At 33.4% G+C, this 21,405-nt stretch overlaps 1 protein-coding gene across 3 annotated transcripts; it reads right to left on the bottom strand.

Moving 5' to 3' along the window:
• Positions 1-2,628: 2,628 nt before the first annotated feature.
• ADA2A (ADA2 2A) lies at positions 2,629-20,657 on the bottom strand. Of its 3 annotated transcripts, none has more exons than XM_088222059.1 (12): positions 20,193-20,657; positions 17,433-17,518; positions 17,161-17,339; positions 16,134-16,199; positions 15,881-16,006; positions 15,696-15,768; positions 15,221-15,281; positions 15,076-15,134; positions 8,587-8,806; positions 3,904-4,114; positions 3,275-3,583; positions 2,629-3,149 (listed from the first exon to the last, which is right to left on the bottom strand). In XM_088222059.1, exons 1-12 carry the CDS (start codon positions 20,213-20,215, stop codon positions 2,958-2,960), a joined length of 1,605 nt encoding a protein of 534 aa, XP_088078185.1. In that variant the 5' UTR covers positions 20,216-20,657; the 3' UTR covers positions 2,629-2,957. The 3 variants fall into 3 exon arrangements, with proteins under 3 accessions (XP_088078185.1, XP_088078187.1, XP_088078188.1); XM_088222061.1 differs by having other exon boundaries at positions 17,433-17,494; XM_088222062.1 differs by having other exon boundaries at positions 17,433-17,491.
• Positions 20,658-21,405: the final 748 nt, after the last annotated feature.

Genomic DNA, 21,405 nt, shown 5'->3' with positions numbered 1-21,405 from the left:
ATAAAATTGTTTGCGCTAGTGCCAATGGTATCCCGATGCTTTTGATAGAAAAGGGCATGGATATTTTCAAGGTTAGGTGCTTTGAGGGGGCCCATGGAGTTAATTCCCCGATAGTTTTCCTCATCACTGATCAATCTATCTAGCATGTTTCGAAGACAAATTTGTGTTTCCATAATGGTACATGGACCATGCAAGGGCAATTGGGTGCAGATACTTTTGCCTTTTTTAGGGACAAGATTGTAGATTTTTACATTTCTTTTTCTTTTCGAGTAGAACCACCTAGGTTAGGGTTGTAATGAAAGACATCTGAAAGGTGGGGTTGTTGTTGTTGATGGTCATTGATGTTCATAGGAGTAAAAAGTAGTTTTTATATCTACATATAACAACACAAAAAAAAAAAAACTTTCTCCAATCTCATATAATTTTGATAGACCAAAAACTACTAAAAATTTTGTTTTGCTTATCCGAACACAATCATTTTAATGGGAAAAATCTAACTATTACTCCCATGTTACATAAAACAATTTGCTTAACATATACTTTGTATTATCCCAAAAACATTGAGCATTTTCATCTCATTTGTGGCACAAATCTCTATAAGAAAAATAAACTAAATAGATTAAATACTGAAATAAATAAAAATTAAAGAAAATATTAGAGATTCACGCTTTAAAAAATGGTTAAGAAAACTCTAAATAGCGGGTTTTATCAAAGTGCCTATTTTCACCTTAAATATTACCCTTTTAGTTCTCAATAATATAACTTTAATAGTTTGAGAAAAGAAAATTATTTATTAACTTTTAGTTACATTAATAAATCTTTAATTACATTTTAGAGTACATAAAAAATTATTTTTCTATTTCAGTTTTGAAATAAATGAAATTAATTATGATTATTTAGGAATATTAAACGTATTTATTAAACTAACTTATATTAATATGATAGCAGTTTCATTCTATCAAAATATTTACAAGTAATATAAATATAAGAAAATTTCCTATGTATTTTCACATCATACTAAAAAGATAAACATCAAAACAAAGCAAAAAATTTGAAGGAAACATGGCTTCTCCAAGAACTCTGTCATTTGTTTGCTTCCTTCTCATTTTATGCATGGGTTAGTAGCTTGATTATTTTATATACATAACTATTTAACTTGTTTTACTTTTGATTATTTTTTTTTATGAGCTTTAAAATTTTTTAAACTCCTGCTAAGGTCATATAGTTTTATATTTGTGAAATTGTCAATACACATATTTGGTCAAAACATTATATTTTCTTTCAAAATTAATTGTTTTTCTTTTCAAAACATTATAATTAACTGTTTTTTTCTTTAAATACTTGCTCCATATAAAAATATATTTTTATATTTATTATGTTTTTATTTTTTGAAGGAATACTAAATGGTGGACGTGCAAATGAAGTCGAATGTTTAACTCCTTTACAATCACCTTCATTTTCAACAAATGTAAAAGGTAATAAACAACTTGTGATTTGGACTCATTTTAAAAGTTCTATTGAATTAATTGCAAGTTAGATTGCCTATTTTAAAAGATTACAAACTACTACCTTTTGTATAAACTATTAAATATACATATAATATGCCTATAAGTTTAACATACATATATACACATATGTTGATCAACATAATCTTTTGTTTTAATTTTGAACCAAAAATACGGTGAGTCTAACTTTATTTTTTAGAATGTTTTAATTGTTTCGGAAATTTTTTTAATATAATTTAATTTATTTGTATAGTGATGTCTTTTGATATTTTTAAATACAGGAGAAATTACCAACGATAAAGCACGGTGTTGTAATGATAATCCTCAGTGGGGTAAATGTTTACCAGGAGTTAATGACACAGCTTGTAATCATTTTTGTTCATCATGCCCAAATCATAAAGGAGGTCATTGTAAACCTCAAACAAAACATTGTCATTGTTTTTGTTAGAGTATGTTTCGTACCACTCACTTTGTTATGAAATTATCAATAAACTTTAATTATTAATAATATACAATATACTATTTGTTATATATATGATTGATTTTATTTAACATAGATTCTTTCTTTAATTCTTGATCACACCTTGCGTTGTTTAATCTATATCATTCTCTTTATTCAAACCATATGTAAATATACGTTTAATTGTTGCGCTCCCTCTAAGCCACTCAATGAAAGCATTTGGAATCACTTGACAGAATCTCTCCTTAAATAAGTTAATGTTAGGGTTCAATCCCCGTTACATTTCAAATTCAAAGAACAAATAACTTTCTCTTTTTAATATTTTTGCCGAAAAATTATTATTTTCGATTTATAATTATTTCTGATCTTAAAATATATATTCGTAACCTCAAATGTAGAAGCTATTAAAAAAAATTTTTAGAGTTCGTGTAACCCTTAAACAGAATTTGCTTTAAAAATAAAATTTCGTTATAAAATAGTGATTGAATAGTAGTAGAATCTTATTAAATAAAAAAAATGATATTATTAAAGTACAAAAATAAAATCATCCAATACCAAAATCTATAGAAGTTAAATAATTCTGGCTAACTAAATGCAATAGAAATAAACAAAATACAAAGTTCTTGTGCTACTAATCCTACAAAATAAGTCTATATGTCCAAATGCTTGAAAATTTAAAGAATTTTTTATTGAGGTGATTTATGATTTTCACTCTTGTTCAGAGAAGTTTCTGTAACTTTGTCATCCTGTTATCAGTTTCCGAAGGAAAAAAGAAAAAAAAAAACAAGAAAAAATAAAAATGCCGTAAAGGGCATTTAGACATGAAGAAGATTTGCACAAACTGCTCTTTGTATCTTATTGTTCACTAATTACAAGATGACAACTACACTCATATTAATATAACTCTATCTGGTATCAGCATTAGGGCCCAAATAAAAATAGAAACTGTACAAGTCGACATACATATATGGTGGAGATATGTGGTTAATTAATTATGCCTGAGCAATCCCCTTTTTAACCAGCATGTCATAAATTCTATCCACTTTGCTTGGTTCTACCTTGAACAAGTTATATGCGTCTGATTTCTTGGTGATATTTCCCTTCATAATCTCCATTGATATGGTCTGCAACATGTTTAGATAGTGCGAGGGAAGTACCCTGATTTCACAGCAGAGCCTCTTTTCCTGCATGATAATCCATTACAATATACTTAGAAAGTCCGGGTTGCAACATTAGTTGAAACTGGACTTTTCCCAGAAAATTTGTTAAACAGGTGAAGACAGGGAGAAACAGGAAACAGCATTCTTACAGTATCAGACAGTAAATCAGCCCCAAGGAAGGCATTGATATCCCAATCATCCAAGGAGATTGAGATAGCTTGTCCTGTGGTAGTGGAAGACGAGTCCTTCCCAAAAGGCTGTAAACCCTTTGCCGCTCCCCGAGGACTGCCATCAACTTCACCCTTGAGATTATTTGTCCTTTGTAAGACTTTACCACTTTGACTAATCTGGATGCCTTCTTTTAACCTATGGGCACTTTCTTCGTCATCCTTCTTCCTCTTCTCCTCAATAAATCTATTTGCCTCAGCAACTGTTCTACAACCAGCGGCTCGAGCTTCCTTCATAGTTATTGTTTGTAAGTGAAGAAAGAATATTAGCCAAAGAGATAGGTACCAACAAACTATCTCCACAAGTATCCTTAAATAGTATCAATTAATAAATACAAAATGATGAGTTGATTAAAAGGAGATGGGAATAGCCAAGAGCCGCAGGTCTAAGTCCTGCCTAGCTGTCTAGGAAAACCATATTCAACCTAAACAGCTTGTAAACTTTTATTGATTCTAGCATTTTTCATTACTTGGAGCTGTATCATATGTTAGTGATCAAACCATACACCAAATCATGGAATTCAGGGATAAGACGTGCATCAGCAACAAACCTGAAGAACCTGGATTTTTTTGACAATTCGATGTTCCTCAATAACACTCTTAAGCAGTTCCTCATGCTCTTCTTTCGAATGAAACCGCATGAAAACCTTGTAGCGCTGATATATTTGCTTCTCTTCAGGTGAGAGATTCTTCTCAAAAGGGTCAGGATAAAGTAAATTCCTTTCCAGTATGAAATCTTTCCTGCGTTTTCTCTCATCAAGCCTGTCGACGAATTCAGATATAAAACAATGATCATGTACATGCAGAATGAATAAATTGAATGAGAGAAAATTTTAAGAAAAAACTGATACAATGACAATGAAACGTTAGATCCACATAGTTGTGATCAGTTTAGATGATTGGTAGTGATATAATTTGAACTAAGAACTCTTCTTAGAAAATCATTATACTGTGACTACAAACCGGGTAATGACTTCGCTATTATTATTACATCTTACATAAAGTGTGGCAAATTTTGAAGTCATAACCAAACTGATATTTCCCGAGAATTTAGCAAGATAAAAAAGCAAATGAAACTGAAATCAACACTTAGCAACTCAATATCCTATAATGATTTAGAAATGAGAATTGAGCAAGTGCAGAGGATAGTAGGACATATATGCCTACTTTTCTCTTGGAGTGTCCCATATGCTTTTACCTAAATTCTGAGCAATATTGACATAAACAAAAAATTAATATAGGTAAGACTGGATTACTTGAGAGAGAAAACTGGGCAGTAAGAGAACATAGGACGAGGCTTCACTCTGTGAAGCTTAACTAGAGAGTTTATGAGATAAAAATGCTGAAATTTGACTAGTTCCCAAAACTTGAATGACTCAATGTTAGTTTTCTCCAAATATATAGTGTAGAAATCCTAAATGAAGCAGTACTAATTCTTGAAAGAATTCTAAAAAGTATTTCTACCCAATCTTGTGCTTTGGGAGAATCATAAAACAATGTAAGTATGGAATCTCTCAATGGGCCATTGGAAAGAGCTAAATGAACGGCTGCTGTTGAGGGGTGTCTCTATTGGCAGGGGAGAGAACAGCACGGTGATGACTCATTTGTTCTTTGCGGATGATACCTTAATATTTTGAAAAACTAGATTTGAAGAATCTCTTACAGTTAAGATGTATTTTATTATGTTTTCAAGCGGTTTCGGGACTCAAAATAAACCTTAACAAATCTGTATTGGTCAGAATAGGAGGAAACGGTGATGCTGGACCTTTTGCTAGAATTTTGAGCTGCAAAGAAGTAAAATTTTCTTTTTAAGTTCTTGGGGTTCCGTTGGATGCTAAATATAAGGATCAAACTACATGGGAACCGATCATTGATATGTTTAAACAAAAGCTTGCAAGTTGAAAAAGAAGTTTTCTGCCAAAAGGAAGATATACCTTAATTAAGAGCACATTCGCCAATTTACCAATTCATTATTTATCTACAATCACTATTCCGATGAAGGTGACAAAACTATTAGAAAGTATTCAATGCAAGTTTTTGTGGGGTGATGGTATAGATGAACGTAAATATCATTTAGTCAATTGGGAAGACATCAAAGTACCCCTTAATTATGGGGGATTGGGGATTCGTTCCTTGGTTAAATTGAATGAAGGCGTGCAAGGAAAATGGTTGTGGAGGTATTGGGAAGAAGAAAATAGACTTTAGAGATGGATTATTGAAACAAGATGGGGTGAACATATGAACAGCAGCAGTGATGGCAGAATAACAACTCCTCACGGGCATGGTCCGTGGAGGAAAATTTTGATGCTGTGGAAACCCTTTCAGCAGTATATAAAGTGGAAGGCTAGAAGAGGTAACAAAATTAATTTTTGGGAGGATGATTGAGTTGATGATGGCTGTTTAAGGAGGAGGTTTCCCAGAATTTACAATATTGTCCAACTGAATAAGATGACAGTTGAGGAGGCATATCAGGTTGTAAATGGGAGTACTGTATGGCGTGTTAATGTAAAGTGGAATTCGAATGATTGGGAGATTGAAGAGTTTGAAAATTTTCTGCAGCTCCTTGATTCACAGCAGGTGTCAACCAAGGCAGATCAGGTTGTATGGAAACTGCAAAGAATGAAAAATTTTTTGTTACTTCACATTATAAATATTTAAGTGTTAAGGGTGCTACTGACAGAAGGGTGTTTCCGGCAAAGCTCATTTGGAAGACAAAAATCCCTCCCCGAATAACTTTCTTTGCATGGGAGGCGTGCTGAGAAAGAATTCTTACTCTGGACAGACAGAAAAACAAGGGCAGAATCATTGTTAACAGATACTACTGCTGTCTAAAGGCAGAAGAAACATGTAACCATTTACTGTTGTGGTGTCCTACAGCTTATAGCTTATGGTATGTGATTTATGGTTTATTAGGGATCAATTGGGTTATCTTGGGTTCAGTTGGGAAGAGATTTGGGCTTAGGATGGTTTCTATGTAAAAGGAAATATTATTAACATTATTCCTTTAACTATTTTTAGGGTCATTTTGAAAGAGCGGAATAGAAGAGCTTTTGATAGTGTTGAGAGTGGTACTAATAGATTAAAAGATAGGTGGATCCATATGTTTGGGTCAATTATGCTAAATTATGATATCAATAGTGATATGGATTTTGAAGATGTTATTAACACTTTAACTTCATTGTAAATGACTTTGTACATGGGCGATACTCCCGTTCTTTTAGTACCATGTTAATACATATTTTATACTTTTTATTTCAAAAAAAAAATAAAACAGTTTAAATACCCAAGAAAAGTAATTTACTAATCAACATACCAAAGACAACTTAAATCGGAAAAACCTAAACTAAAAAATCTTGTCGAACCTAGAAGTTTGAGCTTGTAACCTGACTAAGGGCAGTAAGACAATCGAATAATTTGCATTTTTCATGTAAAGAAGTAAAACTCCTAAATTTTTTAGAAACTCCTAGTTTGTCCGGCATCAGTTCTCCAGTAGCTGAGAAAACCTTATCTTCAAATTCCACTATGTTCCTAGATAAATTTGATTACCAAATATAATCCACTCTGTTTCTTTATTCATATGATTTTTTATCAATTTGTCCCCGTGTCAAAAAAAAAAAGAAAAAAAACACATTAACTTCAACGATTCTTTCTCTAAACCATGGATTATTAGCATCCTTGCATGAACTTTCTGTCCCACTTCTTTTACTATGAAATATTATCATATTTGATCAAATTATGTATTTATTGCAAGGTAAATGGACTTGACATGTTTAGGAATCTCATCAAATTCTTGACGAAGATCCTTCTCTTAAACACCTAGATGGTTGTTGATCCAACAGGATCTATGCTTAAATTGCTTAAATAGATCAGAAACCATAATTCTATTAAGTATAAGCTATTACACTATTTAGCAACCTACTATTATAATTCTGACTTTAGAATTTATTATTTTTAGTATTTAGTTTTTCATTTGTATTAGTACTATTATTTTCTAATCCTATTAGCATTTGTAATCTAATTCAATTCAGGAAAGGTTATGTAGGAATCATTATAATATATTGTAGAGTCACTTTTAAGAGAGTTTAGTTATTCAATAAAATATTTTGAGAGTTTCTTAAATTTTTGATTGCATGATGCAATCAAATCTTTAAATGTAATGTTTAAAAACTTTTACAAGTGATATCTAAGAACTCCTATTATTTCAAAAAAAAAATCTAAGAATTCGTAAGTGTGATCTCTTCAACAAGTTTAATAATATCCATAACAACCCTATTCTTCTGATGGGGAGAAGGATTTTGAAGTCTTTAAATACTAAGTGCGTTCTCTTCAACGAGTTTAATAATATTCATAACAGCCCTATTGTTCGGATGGAGAGAAAGATTTTAAAATCTTTTTTACTAGGTAATCTAATATTTTATGCATGAAGATATTTATCTCTAAATTCCTACGTAGTCAAATTAACCTCGATTTTTCCTAAATCAGTTCTCTTCACAACCAAGTAGTACAAAATCAGTCTCATCCTCAAGGGGGCTCATCATATATTCATGACAAATTCCAATTTATACATACAAGAATAAGGTATTTCTTTATTAATAGCAATATTCTATGGGTTTGTGTTAATCCAGGGATTTTTGCTTGCTCGGCTTCCATGATCGAACCTGATTGTTTCTTGCTCCAATACCATTTAATACAATACAAGAATAAGTTATTTGTAAGAAATAAAATAAAGTAGGCAAAAGAATAAACCAATGGCTTGATTCTTCTGGTATGCCAACACAGATTTTGAGAGAAACTCTCCACTAAAAAATTACTTGCTCTAAAAAGCTGAATAATAAAAATAAATTTTGTCCTAATACAGACTATAGAGTACTGAATCCTAAAATTTTTAGATAACTCCTATTTTGTCCTGCATCAAAAGATCTCTGACATGTGACCAAGTTCAACTGCTCTTTGTTCCACTCTAGGCACCAAGGGATTTTCAACGAAATAGGAAGAGTGGAAATGTCCAACAAGAAAGAGCAGTAGTTTCAATACAAATTGACAGCAAACTAGTTCATGAGTTTTAGAAACCAGTTTAAGCATTACCAACAGATCAAAGAACAAATTCATCATTTCCTCAAGGTAGGCGTGCTGTTTGGACATAATGGAAATACCTTTTAATCCTCATTAACTATATTTGTCAAGAAGCATAATTGTCCAAAAATATTTAAATATTCATTCGACCACCAGAATACCTTTTCGAGTATATTCGTAATACCCGCAGTTTCAACTCACGCTCTGCATCAGTGTCACTGTTCTTGAATTCCATGTCCGCCAATAATTGCTCTGCATCATTTTCGTACTCAATCTCAAATTCTTGCCTCTTAAAATTGTAGCCAAATTCTGTCACAGAAGGCCCTTCATCACAACCAACTCTAGGTTTTTTCTCTCCAATGCTCCTGTCAGTCTGTGGTTCTGCCAATAAAGTAAAAGGAAAGCAATTACATATACCATAAAACACAAAGGAAACGATCTCTTAATTAATTTACCTATATTGCTTCACAATTGATAATATTTTCATATATTAATCACCAAAAAAGGATAATTTTCAGTCAACCCAACTCAATGCATATTCATTGAAGCTAGAGAGTTAAATCAGGTACCGGACTCTTAAAGGTCAAGGGTTAACATTGTCAGTAACTACAAGTTGTGAGTCCCATTCAATGTTCCATCCCGAGAAGGTTCAGACCTGAGTACTTATAAATCTCAACCCATAAAATAAGTTTAACCTCGACTTCCTTAATAACAATAAAGGAAAAAATAAACACATAAAATCAACAGTTAAAATTCTGCTACAGGGCAGTAAAGAGGTAGGCAACCAATATTACAACTACAGGATGATAATGCTATTATCTTTAATCTCCTCTCCTTTTTAGTCCAAGCCATTTATCCTGTATTACAATCGAAATTTACTTCCAAAAATGGATGAGACCATAATCAAGTGTCAGTGTCTGCCAAAGCAGGATCTAATTCCAATTTTCTGCATCACTGAAGTGGCTGTTTGAAATACCAAATTCAGACCATAGATCTTCTTGGCATGAATATATCATTCCTGGTCCATATATTTTAAGCAACTTAAAAAACATTATTATGTCCAACATTTCTGCATCTTGCCTTTAAACATGAGTTTTGAATGCCTATGGCAGGTCAAATAACAAAGGCAATGGTTTGTTCTGTCCATGTAGTTAAGCAATTTCAAACCATGATCAGAAGCAGACACATGCCTAGATTTAAGAGCCCAAACCTAAATGAAGGCAAAAAACAGAGGGCTCTAAGTGAAGGTTCACAGTCAAATACGACGCAAGAAATGATCATGACAAATGACAATGAAGAGAGTAAACCTTCCACTTTAATGGAATTCTAATTTGGACTGTCTTAGAGGTGTCCCTAACCGCATAAGAATTGTGTTATAGCCACTTGATACTTGTTAAAATATTATAAAATATTCTTAATACATAATAATATGATTATCTTTCCAAATATGTAAACGTAACTAGGAAGAAAATTATTAGAGTAATTTATGTTGATTACCACATATGAATCCATTTACATACATATATATTTCTACTTTTATTTCAATAATAGACAAGTAAATATTTAATAATACTTTCTTCTCTAATTCTTACATGGTATCAGAACTAGAGTTTTAGGAGTCAAAATTACATCAGACCAAAAGAATAGTTGAACAACTTATTCTCGATGCCGGAGAAAGACAACCACTGATCTCCAGCCAGTTCAGAATGCTGGCAGTACGGTGTTGCACATAGGAGGAGCCAAGGAGATGGTTTGCATGGCAAATTGAGGCTATGGGCGTTGGGTTTGCCAAAGGAGGGCATTCCCGTGCGTTTTGGTTTCCCGTTCGGGGAAAGAAGCCACAGAAGACTTCGGTTGGGCGATTCTGTGCACGAAACCAGAAGGCCGAAATAGGGAAAATGCAGCGGAGCAGATCGCGCGACAACAAGCAATTCTCCATACTCCAGCGTGATTGGGGGTGTTTCTGTGAACGTCATTCCAGATTAAGGTAACCATTGAAGTTCTATGGTGATTTCCGGCCGAAAAAAGGCTGTTTAGTCGCATGTGCGGTAGTGCAGAAGCTCTGATGGTTCTGGGAGGGTTGTTGATAACCGTGCGTGAAGAGATACTTCATTTTCTCAAATTTTCTAATATATTTGGGTATTTTTGAGTAACAATTTGTAAATATTCTTGAGTTAAGAATGAGTGATAACAAATTTTCGGTGAGCGAAATAGTCCCGGCCATGTCAAAGATCAATGAGTATAAATTTAATTGCACAAATTATTTAGAGTAAAGTAAAACTATTAGGGTTTATCTATGCAGTATTGATAAGGATAATCACTTGACTCAAGACCCTCCCACTGATAGAACTAGACAAATCTGGCAAAAAAATAATACACGTTTCTGCATATTAGAAATTCGATTCATAGTGAGATAATTGGCTTAATTAATCATTGTGAATTTGTTAAAGAACTGATAGATTATTTAGAGTTTATATATTCAGGCAAAGAAAATGTGTCCCAAATGTATAATGTTTGTAAGGGTTTCTATCGTGCTGAAGATGAGGTCAAATCTCTCACGGCCTACTTTATGGAATTTAAAAAGACATATGAGAAGCTTAATGTACTTTTATCATTCAGTGCTAACATTAAGGTAGAGCAAACACAAAGAAAGCAGATGGTCATAATGAGTTTCTTAGTCGGTCTTCCATCTGAATTTGATACTACTAAATCTCAAATTCTATCCAATTTCAAGATCTCTTCTCTTCAGGAAGTTTTCAGTAGAGTGTTACACACAAAGACTACTACATCTACTCGGTATGTTCTTATTGTCGGGGAAAGAGAAAGAAATAATAACGAGAGAGAAAATAGAGCAATGGATACTCAGAATAATTATTCAAGCAATATTGTTTGTTATTACTGTCATGAGCAAGGACATATGAAACGGCAATGCAAGAAATTATAGAATCAGAATCAGAGAACACAAACTGTTAATATTACTATTGTTGCTACTGCTAACTCCTCTTCTGAGAAAATTATTATGCTTTCAGCGGATGAGTATGCAAAATTCTCTTAGTTTCAAGAATTTTTGAAAAAATGCACATCAGTCATTACTTCTGCTGAATCAGGTCAAAGATGTCTTATCTCTTCATCAAATAAATTGGTGATTAATTCTGGTGTTACAGATCACATTACAAGTAATCCTAATATCTTCTTTAATTTTCGATCACAAAAAGCATTCTCTCCTGTAACTATTACTGATGGGTCAACCTATAATATTGAGGGTTCTAGGACTATAAACCAACTTTCACTATTCCCCTGACATCTATTTTAAGTCTAACTAAACTTCCTTTCAATTTGATTTCTGTAAGTACATTTACCAAATATCTTAATTATTCTACCTCATTCTTCCCTAATCATTGTCTTTTTAATGATCTTATGACGAAGCAGATTATTAGTAAATAACATATATAAGAAGTTCTCTACATTCTTAATAGTTGGGTGCCTCGATCAATTGTCTGCTCTAGTATTCTCTCTCCATTTGAAGCACATTGTTAATTGGGACATCCATCCCTTACTATATTGAAGAAATTGTGTCCTCAGTTTCATGATGTATCTTCATTAGATTGTGAGTCATGTCAGTTTGCAAAATATCATCGTACCTCGTCAAGTACAAGAATTAATAAACGAATTGAGTCTGACTTTGAATTAATTCATTATGATATTTGGGATTCATGTCCTATTATATCTCAAACAAAGTTTAAGTATTTTATTATTTTTGTTGATGATTTTTCTCGAATGATTAAGATATACTTTATGAAAAATCATTCTGAAGTGATTGCTCATTTTTGTGTTTTTCATACGAAAATCAAAACTCAATTTGATGTTTCTGTGCATATACTAAAAAGTAATAATGCTAAAAAATATGTCAGATTCATTTTAGAATTATATAACCCAACATGGAATTCTTTATCAATTTTCTTGTATTGATACACCATCTCAAAACGAAATTATTGAGAGAAAGAACAGACATTTACTTGAGATTGCTCGAGTTTTCTTGTTTCAGACACAAGTTTCTAAGCAATTCTGAACTGACGTTGTATCCACTGCTTGTTTCCTGATTAATCGTCTACCATCTGCAATATTCGAAGGTGATATTCCTTATAGTATTCTTTTTCTAAACAAGTCATTGTTTTCAGTACAAACACAAGTATTCGACAGTACTTGTTATGTTCGAGATGTATGATCCAGTATTACCAAATTGGATCTCAAACCTTTGAAATGTGTCTTTTTGAGATATTTCCGTCTGCAAAAGGGATATCAGTGTTACTCTTCAAATCTCAATAAATATCTAGTAACAACCAATGTAGTTTTTTCAGAAAATATACCGTTTTTCTTCTCACAGTCCAGTTCTACAGATCAAGTTAAGGACAATGAGTATTTCATCTACAGATTTCATACAGTACCTCTACAAAACAACCAGATAATGGTATTTTTTCTTACATGCCTCCTGAGCAAACTAATGATGGTATGCCTCCAACTCAAGAACAACCACCCATTATTCATGTTTATTCCAGAACATAATAAACTAATGATATGTCTTGCACCAGCTTCTTCGTCATCTAATCTTTCCACCCATGATCTTGATCTTCCTATCAGTCTTTGTAAAGGTACACGTCAATGCATCATTCCTCATTCTACTTATCCTATTGCTAATTCCATTTCATACGATCATTTGTCTCCTTCGTTTAACTCTTTAATCGCTTCTATAGATTCTACTTCTATACCCAAAACAGTTAAGAAGGTTATGAATCACCCTGGTTGGCGTAATGTCATACTTGAGGAGATAAATGCTCTTGATGATGATTATACATGGGATCTGGTAGATTTACCCAAAAGAAAAAAGGCTACATGTAGGGTACAAATTGGTATTTATAGTCAAAGCGAATCCAGATGGCTCTGTGATACGACTTAAAAGTTAATTGGTAATAAAAAGTTATGCTCAGACTTATAGGGGGGACTATTCTGATACATTCTCTCCAGTGACCAAACTTACCTATGTTTGTTTATTCATATTTATTATGGCTTCCAAAGACTAGCCCTTACACCAGCTGGACATTAAAAATGCATTTCTTCATGGTGATATCTTATAAGAAGTGTATATGGAGCAATTACCTGGATTTGTTGCTTATGAGGAATATAGAAAAGTTTATCATTTGAATGAATTTTCGTATTGTCTAAAGCAAAATTCCCATGTGTGGTTTGACAAGTTTAGTAAAATAGTTTGTGAGTTCAGATTAAAGAAGAGCAAGTGTGATCATTTAATCTTCTATAAACAATCAATAGTTGGTATTATATTTTTTATTGTTTATATTGATGATGCTGTGATTACAGGAAATGACCATGCAAGAATATTTTCTCTCAAGTCATTTTTGCATACCAAGTTCAATATCAAGAACTTGAAACAGCCAAACTATTTCTTTTGGGTTGAAGTAACACAAAGTAAGGTAGGGATTTTATTATCTCAAAAGAAATATGTACTTGATCTACTTGCAGAAACAAGAAAGCTAAAAGGTAAATCATGTAATACGCCTATGGTACCAAATGTACATCTTACAAAAGATGATGGTGATCCCCTTGATGATCCAGAAAAATGCAGACGACTAGTTGGGAAATTATATTACCTCACTGTAACTCGTTCAAATATTGCATATCCCATTAATATTGCAAGTCAATTTATGTTTGCACTTACAGTTAAACAATGAGAGATTCTGAAATAGATTCTATGCTACTTAAAAAAAGTGGGACTCGGCATAATATTTAAAAATCACGGACATACTCACATTGAATGTTTTACAGATGTTGATTATGCTAAATCTAAAATTGATAGGAGGTCTACTACGGGCTATTGTGTTTTTGTTGGTGGAAATCTCGTATCATGAAAAAGTAATAAGCAAACAATTATATCTCGCTCAAGCACAGAGTCTGAATATAAAGTTATGGCCCAGTCCACATGTGAAATCTTATGGATACACCATCTTTTAAATAAATTGGGTTTGAATCCCACATCTCCTGCAAAACTCTTATGCGATAATCAAACTATTTTTCATATTATCTTAAATCCTGTGTATCATGAGAGAATCAAACATACTGAGATTGATTGTCATTTCATCCGAGAAAAAATTTAGAAAAACTTTATATCTATTGGTTGCATGAAAACAGGAGAACTTGGTGATATATTCACAAAACCTCTAAATGGAACATGAATTGAGTATTTTCATAACAAACTGGGCATGATTAATATTTATACTCCAACTTGATGAGGAGTGTTAGAATATTATAGAATATTCCCCATACATAATAATATGATTATCTTTCCAATATGTAAGCGTAATTAGAAAGAAAATTATTAGGTTAATTTATGTTGATTACCATATATGAATCCGTTTACATGTACATATATCCATACTTTTATTTCAATAATAGACCAGTCAATATTAAGTATTCATTTCCCTAATTCTTACAATACTGTTCAAAAGCCAATACCTAACATCCATGAAAAAAATATGATGAAGCATCTTAACATGCACACACAGAAACAACTAGATGACAATCAAAATAAAGTCCAGAAATTACAACAAAAAAGGCCTCAAGATTGTTGACTATTATACCTCCAACTAAGCTAGACGAGGATTTGTGATCTGGATCTTCTTTTCTGGAATCTTCACTCCTGCTCATGCCCGTTGACAGGAATTAATAAATTAAGATCAAAAGCAAAAAGTTGACAGTAAATGTTAAACTGTAGAGTTGCTGTACTCGATTTTGGCAGAAAATCTAGACACTTCTTTTGGAGTGAGCTCACCAATCGAAGAATACTCTGTTGCAATAGAATATAAATCAACAAACTCCATTTCACAACATATATCAAGCATATATTATGATCCCCAGAACCAACATAAAATCATAACAAAATGCACATGATTCCCCATAGACAATAAGAGAAGTTAGGAGGAATACAAGATGATACATTCAGTAACAGTGGAATAAGTATGGCAAACATATAAACAATATTGCACTAATTCTTTTCTAAAAGATGAGATCGCACTAATTTCTCAGACAGTTACACGTTATTCCTTCCAATAGAAAATCAAAAATCTAAATTTACCATGAGATAATCAATCACCATCTCTCCAGTCCATGTGATAAACCAAGCAAATTATTCATTTCAGTGAAACATAATATTAGACTGAAACAAGAAAGTTACAAATTACATTTGAAACAGAAAGCTGACCTTTCTTGACTTCATGCTCTTTTGCCATGGCAACTAACTCCTCCCTGCTCTTACCCATAACATGAGACATTTCCTGGAGGAACCAATAGTGAAAAACGTACCACCATTATTACTACCAAAAATAAAGGCACCTACACATGACAGGTTTGTGTATGTTAAATATTTTGATCTTTTACTAATCTTACCGGGAGAGGAAAACATGGTGAGTTCATGTAAACAGCATTATAGTGATCAATACACTGTGATTTTGACTTGGTTCCAACATGCTCTGCTACTTCTGCCCAGTTCCCAAATCCATACATATCAATGCCCTGGGATACAATTTTGCTACTCATCAAGTAAGAATCATGCAGATTCATGAGGAAGCAACAATATTAGATATGAAAATATGTAAAAAGAAAATTTCAAGAAATTGAGTTTGCATGATAATAGGAGCACCTCAAGCAATAATATCTCTTCATCTGCATTCCAGTCTGGACAAATGAGCGGAAAAGATAAATTATCCTGTTGTAAAGAAAATGTCAGAGAAAATTTATAAGCATGACAAGCACAAATTTCTAAGAACTTTTTTCCACAATTCCATCTAAAAGTTGGCCTAAAGATGTACCAGCGGAAGTAAAAGTACATATATTTTTTATATTTTAATTTTTGTTATCCAGATTTGAATAGAAGGAATAGCATCTTCATTTCTGTTATGCAGATTAGCTTTTGTTTCCAATTTCATCTGTGTTTGACTATAAGTTTTCCATTTGTGTAGGTTTGGAACACACTCATACGAAGATTATCTTTTGTTTCCAATATCATTTCGACATTCAAATATAAGGTTTCTGTTCGTGAAGGTTTGAAACACTTGCATAGAAACAAATTAATTTATCAGCTCGTACTTTTCTTTGTTCTGTAGCCTGGATAGCATTTGACTTTTCTGCTAGGCTTATTTGGTTTTCTTGGAACAAAAATTCTATGTTATTTATTAGTCCCCAGCACCCACCCCCCTTCACCATCTCCGCTGAAGAGAGTAATAACACCCACAATGTGACATGGTACAGTTGAACTTAAGAGTAATATAGAATTCATTTGGAAATATACACTTAGTTCATAATAGCTGTATTTAGTTCAATCATGAGATACAAAAATTTGACTCCAAAAAAGATGAAAATTCAACTGTAATGAATTTTAAGTGGAACTAGAGACTAATTTCAAATTCCATTGGGATGAATTCTAAATTAAACTGAAAAATATATTTCTAACAAGTTTTAAAAAAATACTTCAATTGTTGAAATGGACGAAGAAACTATACTAGGAACATCCAGAAACCAATGTTCGCTTTTTGAAATTTGGAAGAGGAAAATAACTGATGAATTAAGATTTAGCACACCCGTGATACAACTGCTTGAAATCATTCATGCCACCACTTGAAATGCAAAGTTAATTAAGAAAATGAATGATAGCGAATTTGGGAACTAACCATAATCCGGTAAGGGTGGTTGCACTTGTGAGGAGTAACTTCAGCCCCTACAGAGAAGCACTCCACACAGAGGTCAAAATCTGGACAAACTGCACACTTAACACGGACCACGCTGGTAATATCTTTGTTGCAGTAATTACAATGGTATAATGCCCCTTTCCCTTCACTTGTTGCTTGACCTATACCACAGTGTAGGAAATGAAATTACCAGGGAAGAACAAAAACAAGAACACCAATTGTCTTACTGGATCATGTGGTAGGAAGAGAAATACCAGGGAAAGCTGCATTCTCTATATTGTCTGAGTTTGAGGAATTCTTTTTCCTTTTGGGTCTACTGGACCATGAAAACAGAGACTTCCTGTCAGAAAATGATTCATCACAAAATAACAGAAATATTGCAGATATAATAGCTTCGATAAATCATATAATGGCTTTACAATTTAAAAAAACATTACAGATAGAACAAGAACGGGAAGACAAGATTTCATATCTTGATTGGGGAAAAGAAAAAATTGCTGCCTCAAGAACATTATAATCACAGACCTGATTTTTAATTTTAATGTGATTGCCAGTGCCAGTGAGCATTCTGAAGTACTACAAATGTCCTTTATTTTTCAATTTAATTATAACTTGCCTTTTACATAACTTGGTTAAGTTGTTCAACTGTTTAAAATTTGATTGGGCCGAAATTTTAAACAGATTCACAAAAGGAACAGACAGACAGCGTACAAGTTAGCTCCAGTCCGGTACAAACCCAGCCCTTCCCCATCTCACCTAGCACCAACTAGAAACCTACCGCATTAGAAACCCTAACCTCCATTCACCTACCCTCTCAGACCATCTCTCTGAACTCCGTCTGTCCCGACTCACTCTCTGTTTGCTCCCCGTGTTTACCGCTCTCTCTTGTTGAGTCTCACTCTCATGTCTCCGTCTTGCACGTTGCATAGAGCAAGGCCAAGCGTCTTAATGTGATCAGCTTACTCTCTTCTGTCAAACAGCAACAGCCAAGCAAACGCCACGGCACACGAGGGCCGTCTCCGATTCAGTGGTTAAAAGTTGCTGCCACCTTACCCTCCTCATCTCAGCTCCTCCAGCTTCATCTGTGACTTTGCCCTTGTCTGGTCTCTACAGCATGCCTCCACATTGTATTTCCTGGATTTTTTATTTGTTTAGTTTAAATAATCTCCAAAGACTTTTATGCTGATCGTGTTTGTCCCATTTGGGTGCTAGCTTCATGATTTATTTTCTGGTTCGATTTGTTCACATCACAAACATGGCAGTAATTTTCCACTGTTTTCTTTATGGTTCAATATTGATTATAACCACTGAAACAGTGACCTGAAGCTCACTGGACCATCAGTTATGGTCCAGGACAAAACCAGCACTTCCCCAACCCATAAAGCCCACCAACTAAAAAGCCAGCACACTAGTTAAAAGTCCTAACCTATAATCCGCAACTCTCTCAGCCCATCTCCCTGAACTCCGTCTGTCCCAGCTGAAACATCTTGCAACCCCTCAAAAAAATAACTAGTTATCTTTTAAATTTTCAAGAGGGAAGAGGTGACACTAATCTTGTGGGAAGCAGACTCAGACCTACGACATAAACTAGTGTAAAAGACAAATTTGGGTTTAAAAATGGTCCCGAATTAGAAGGTGCAAACCACTCACCCTGTGGAATAGACTCAGTGACTTTGGCTAAAGATTTTCTATTTATGATCTAGAACGCACCCAAGCATAAGAACCTATTTTAAAGGATTGAAATATCTCAAATCAGCCCCTTCATGCGATGCACGCACCAAATCCATTTTTTTTAGATGAGCCATTAACAAAGATAAAGTCTAGATATAACTATAAATAGTAAATAACTCGAACTTCATCAAAGAAGTAATTCAGACAGATGTGTTGGAAGTACTATGTCACCGTAACTAAGGCAGAAAAGATTGACCAAATCTTTAAACCAAAAACAACCTAATTTTATTGAACTTTCAAACATTATTAAATGAATCATAGACAGCCAGTTTTCCGGGCAAATAAGTCAGTTTTCTTAGGATCATTTTACCGAACAGCTCCTATGTATTTCAGTCTTTTTCTCAAACAGGTAACAGGCAGAAAACATATGCGACACAGTCATCTTCTGAGTGTTCCCAAAACCAAACTAGTGCTTTTTAAGAACCAACATAATGAAAATTCATGCTTTTTTTTGGTACAGGCATATTAACATACACTTCGAATCTCTGAAAACAGCAAAATATAAAATAAGAAAACATCATATAGCAACTGACCATAACAGCAACAAAACCAACTTGAGAGACACTGAATACTTTTCCTAGCATGTTAACACTAAAATGCATAAATTATATCCAACTTTTCATCATGCTGACCTGGATAAAAATCGAAAAACTTGTGAGTCTGTGACGACAAATGAAATGGTGAAAAATGTTCAAAGATGACTGACTACACCTGCGCTATCAACTTAGTTTTTGTGCCAGTTACACCTTGCTGCTATATGGTTTTGAGGCATGTAAGACCATGCCATGCAATGGATAAGGACACAAGACACAAAACAGAAACTCGCTAAGCCTAATTGGTCAATAAATCCCCGGATTAAGTATTCACCAACTAAACATAAAGACCTAACATGAAATATACCCTCAAAGCATGTCTCAACCAATCAATACTTTAGAACAGCTTAAAAGAATTCTCAATTCACTGATCTTTCACTCAGTAATCCACATCCGTTTTCTAACCTGATAATCAAAATGAACTGAAGCAGAATAAAGAAAAATAAGCTAAACAGACCTGGAAAAACTGGTAATGTAATATAGCATCAAACAGAAGCCAAACATGAAAGAACAGAAAAGAAAAGGAAAGAAAAATGAAAAGAAAAGTAAAAATAAAAATAAAGGAGCAGCTAATAACCAATCCATTCAGTCATGCGTATCAAAAGTGAAAGCTGACTTCATTTCTTCTCAATTTCAGATACAAAAAATGGAAATAACAAAGCAGTAAAGGATGAGAGGAATGCGATTTACCCCTTGTCTACCACATACTTCATCTTTCCAAACTCTAAAAACTTGCTCTTTCTCTCCCTTGATTCTAGCTTTTGGTTACTACCTGATTCCCTCTTAATCCCTCACTCAAAATTTTTCCTTTGCATTCCCAAATATCCTGTTAACACACACAAAATCCCCGGAATCTTCCTCTTTGTTACCTTTGAAAATAAACACTAATTGAAACCCTTTTTCCACAGAGCTGTCCCTTTTTTTCAACAGATCCCTGCCATTCACGAGCACCTGCATTCTCAGTCTCTTACACTTCCAGCTCAGACGCGCACCTTTCTTCTGTTTTCTTTCTTGCCTGAGCGGGCTCCTAAACGCATCCAATCATCATCAATACACCATCAAAATTAATCGTTCCATCATCGACATAGAGCTTCCCCCTTTAGTCTGCTTTCGAGAAACCTTGCAGAACCCCCTGTCTGTGTGTGTTTCATTTGTCGATCAGAAGCTTGAAGGGAAATTGAAACGGTACCGTTTTCGGCGGGAAGAGAGGCTTATACGGGCTGGGCTTAGGTTTTTGGTCCGAATACTACGCCGTTTTTGGGGCTTGCGAAAATGGGCTTAATGAGATGGATTAATGGATGTTTAGAGAGATTAATTGAGCTTATGAATTTAAATTTTAAATGGGTTTGATATGAGTAAAAAAGGGTTTAATTGATTAGGGATTTGGAAATGGAAATAGGTTTTAGGCAAATTGAAATGGGCTTCAAGAATGAGTTCGGTAAAATCTATATTTGAGACTAAATTTGGGTTCCTAAATTAGATTAGTAGTTTCTAAATTTTTTCTTTTTAAAAAACTTTATTCTCACAATTGTTTTGGGAAAGCATTCGGAGAAAATTGACCCGAATGAAATTAGGATATGATTGTAATCCGTATTTATTTAGACTTTTGTAAAAGAAGATAAGAGATTATAATGATTCTAATTTTGTCCATAAGAGTTTGAAAAGTTATGCACTTTTTCTCCTTTTTTTTCCCCTTTCTTTATTTAACTCCTTTTTCTCTCTTTTTCGTTTTCATATGTAATCTTCTTACCTTAGCCTAGCGATATCTTAAGATGAAAAACCTAATTTCTTTTAATAAGATTTTAAAATTTAATGATATTGTTATGGCATAATAATCTATGTTTTCCTATGAAACTCTAATATTGAGCTTAACTCATTCTCCTGAAGAAATTTAAGATAAATC

Source organism: Carica papaya, chromosome 6 (assembly GCF_054855325.1).
Source record: "Carica papaya isolate Zhongbai chromosome 6, ASM5485532v1, whole genome shotgun sequence".
In the NCBI taxonomy this organism is placed as follows: Eukaryota; Viridiplantae; Streptophyta; class Magnoliopsida; order Brassicales; family Caricaceae; genus Carica; species Carica papaya.
This window is presented reverse-complemented; position numbering and strand designations above follow the sequence as displayed.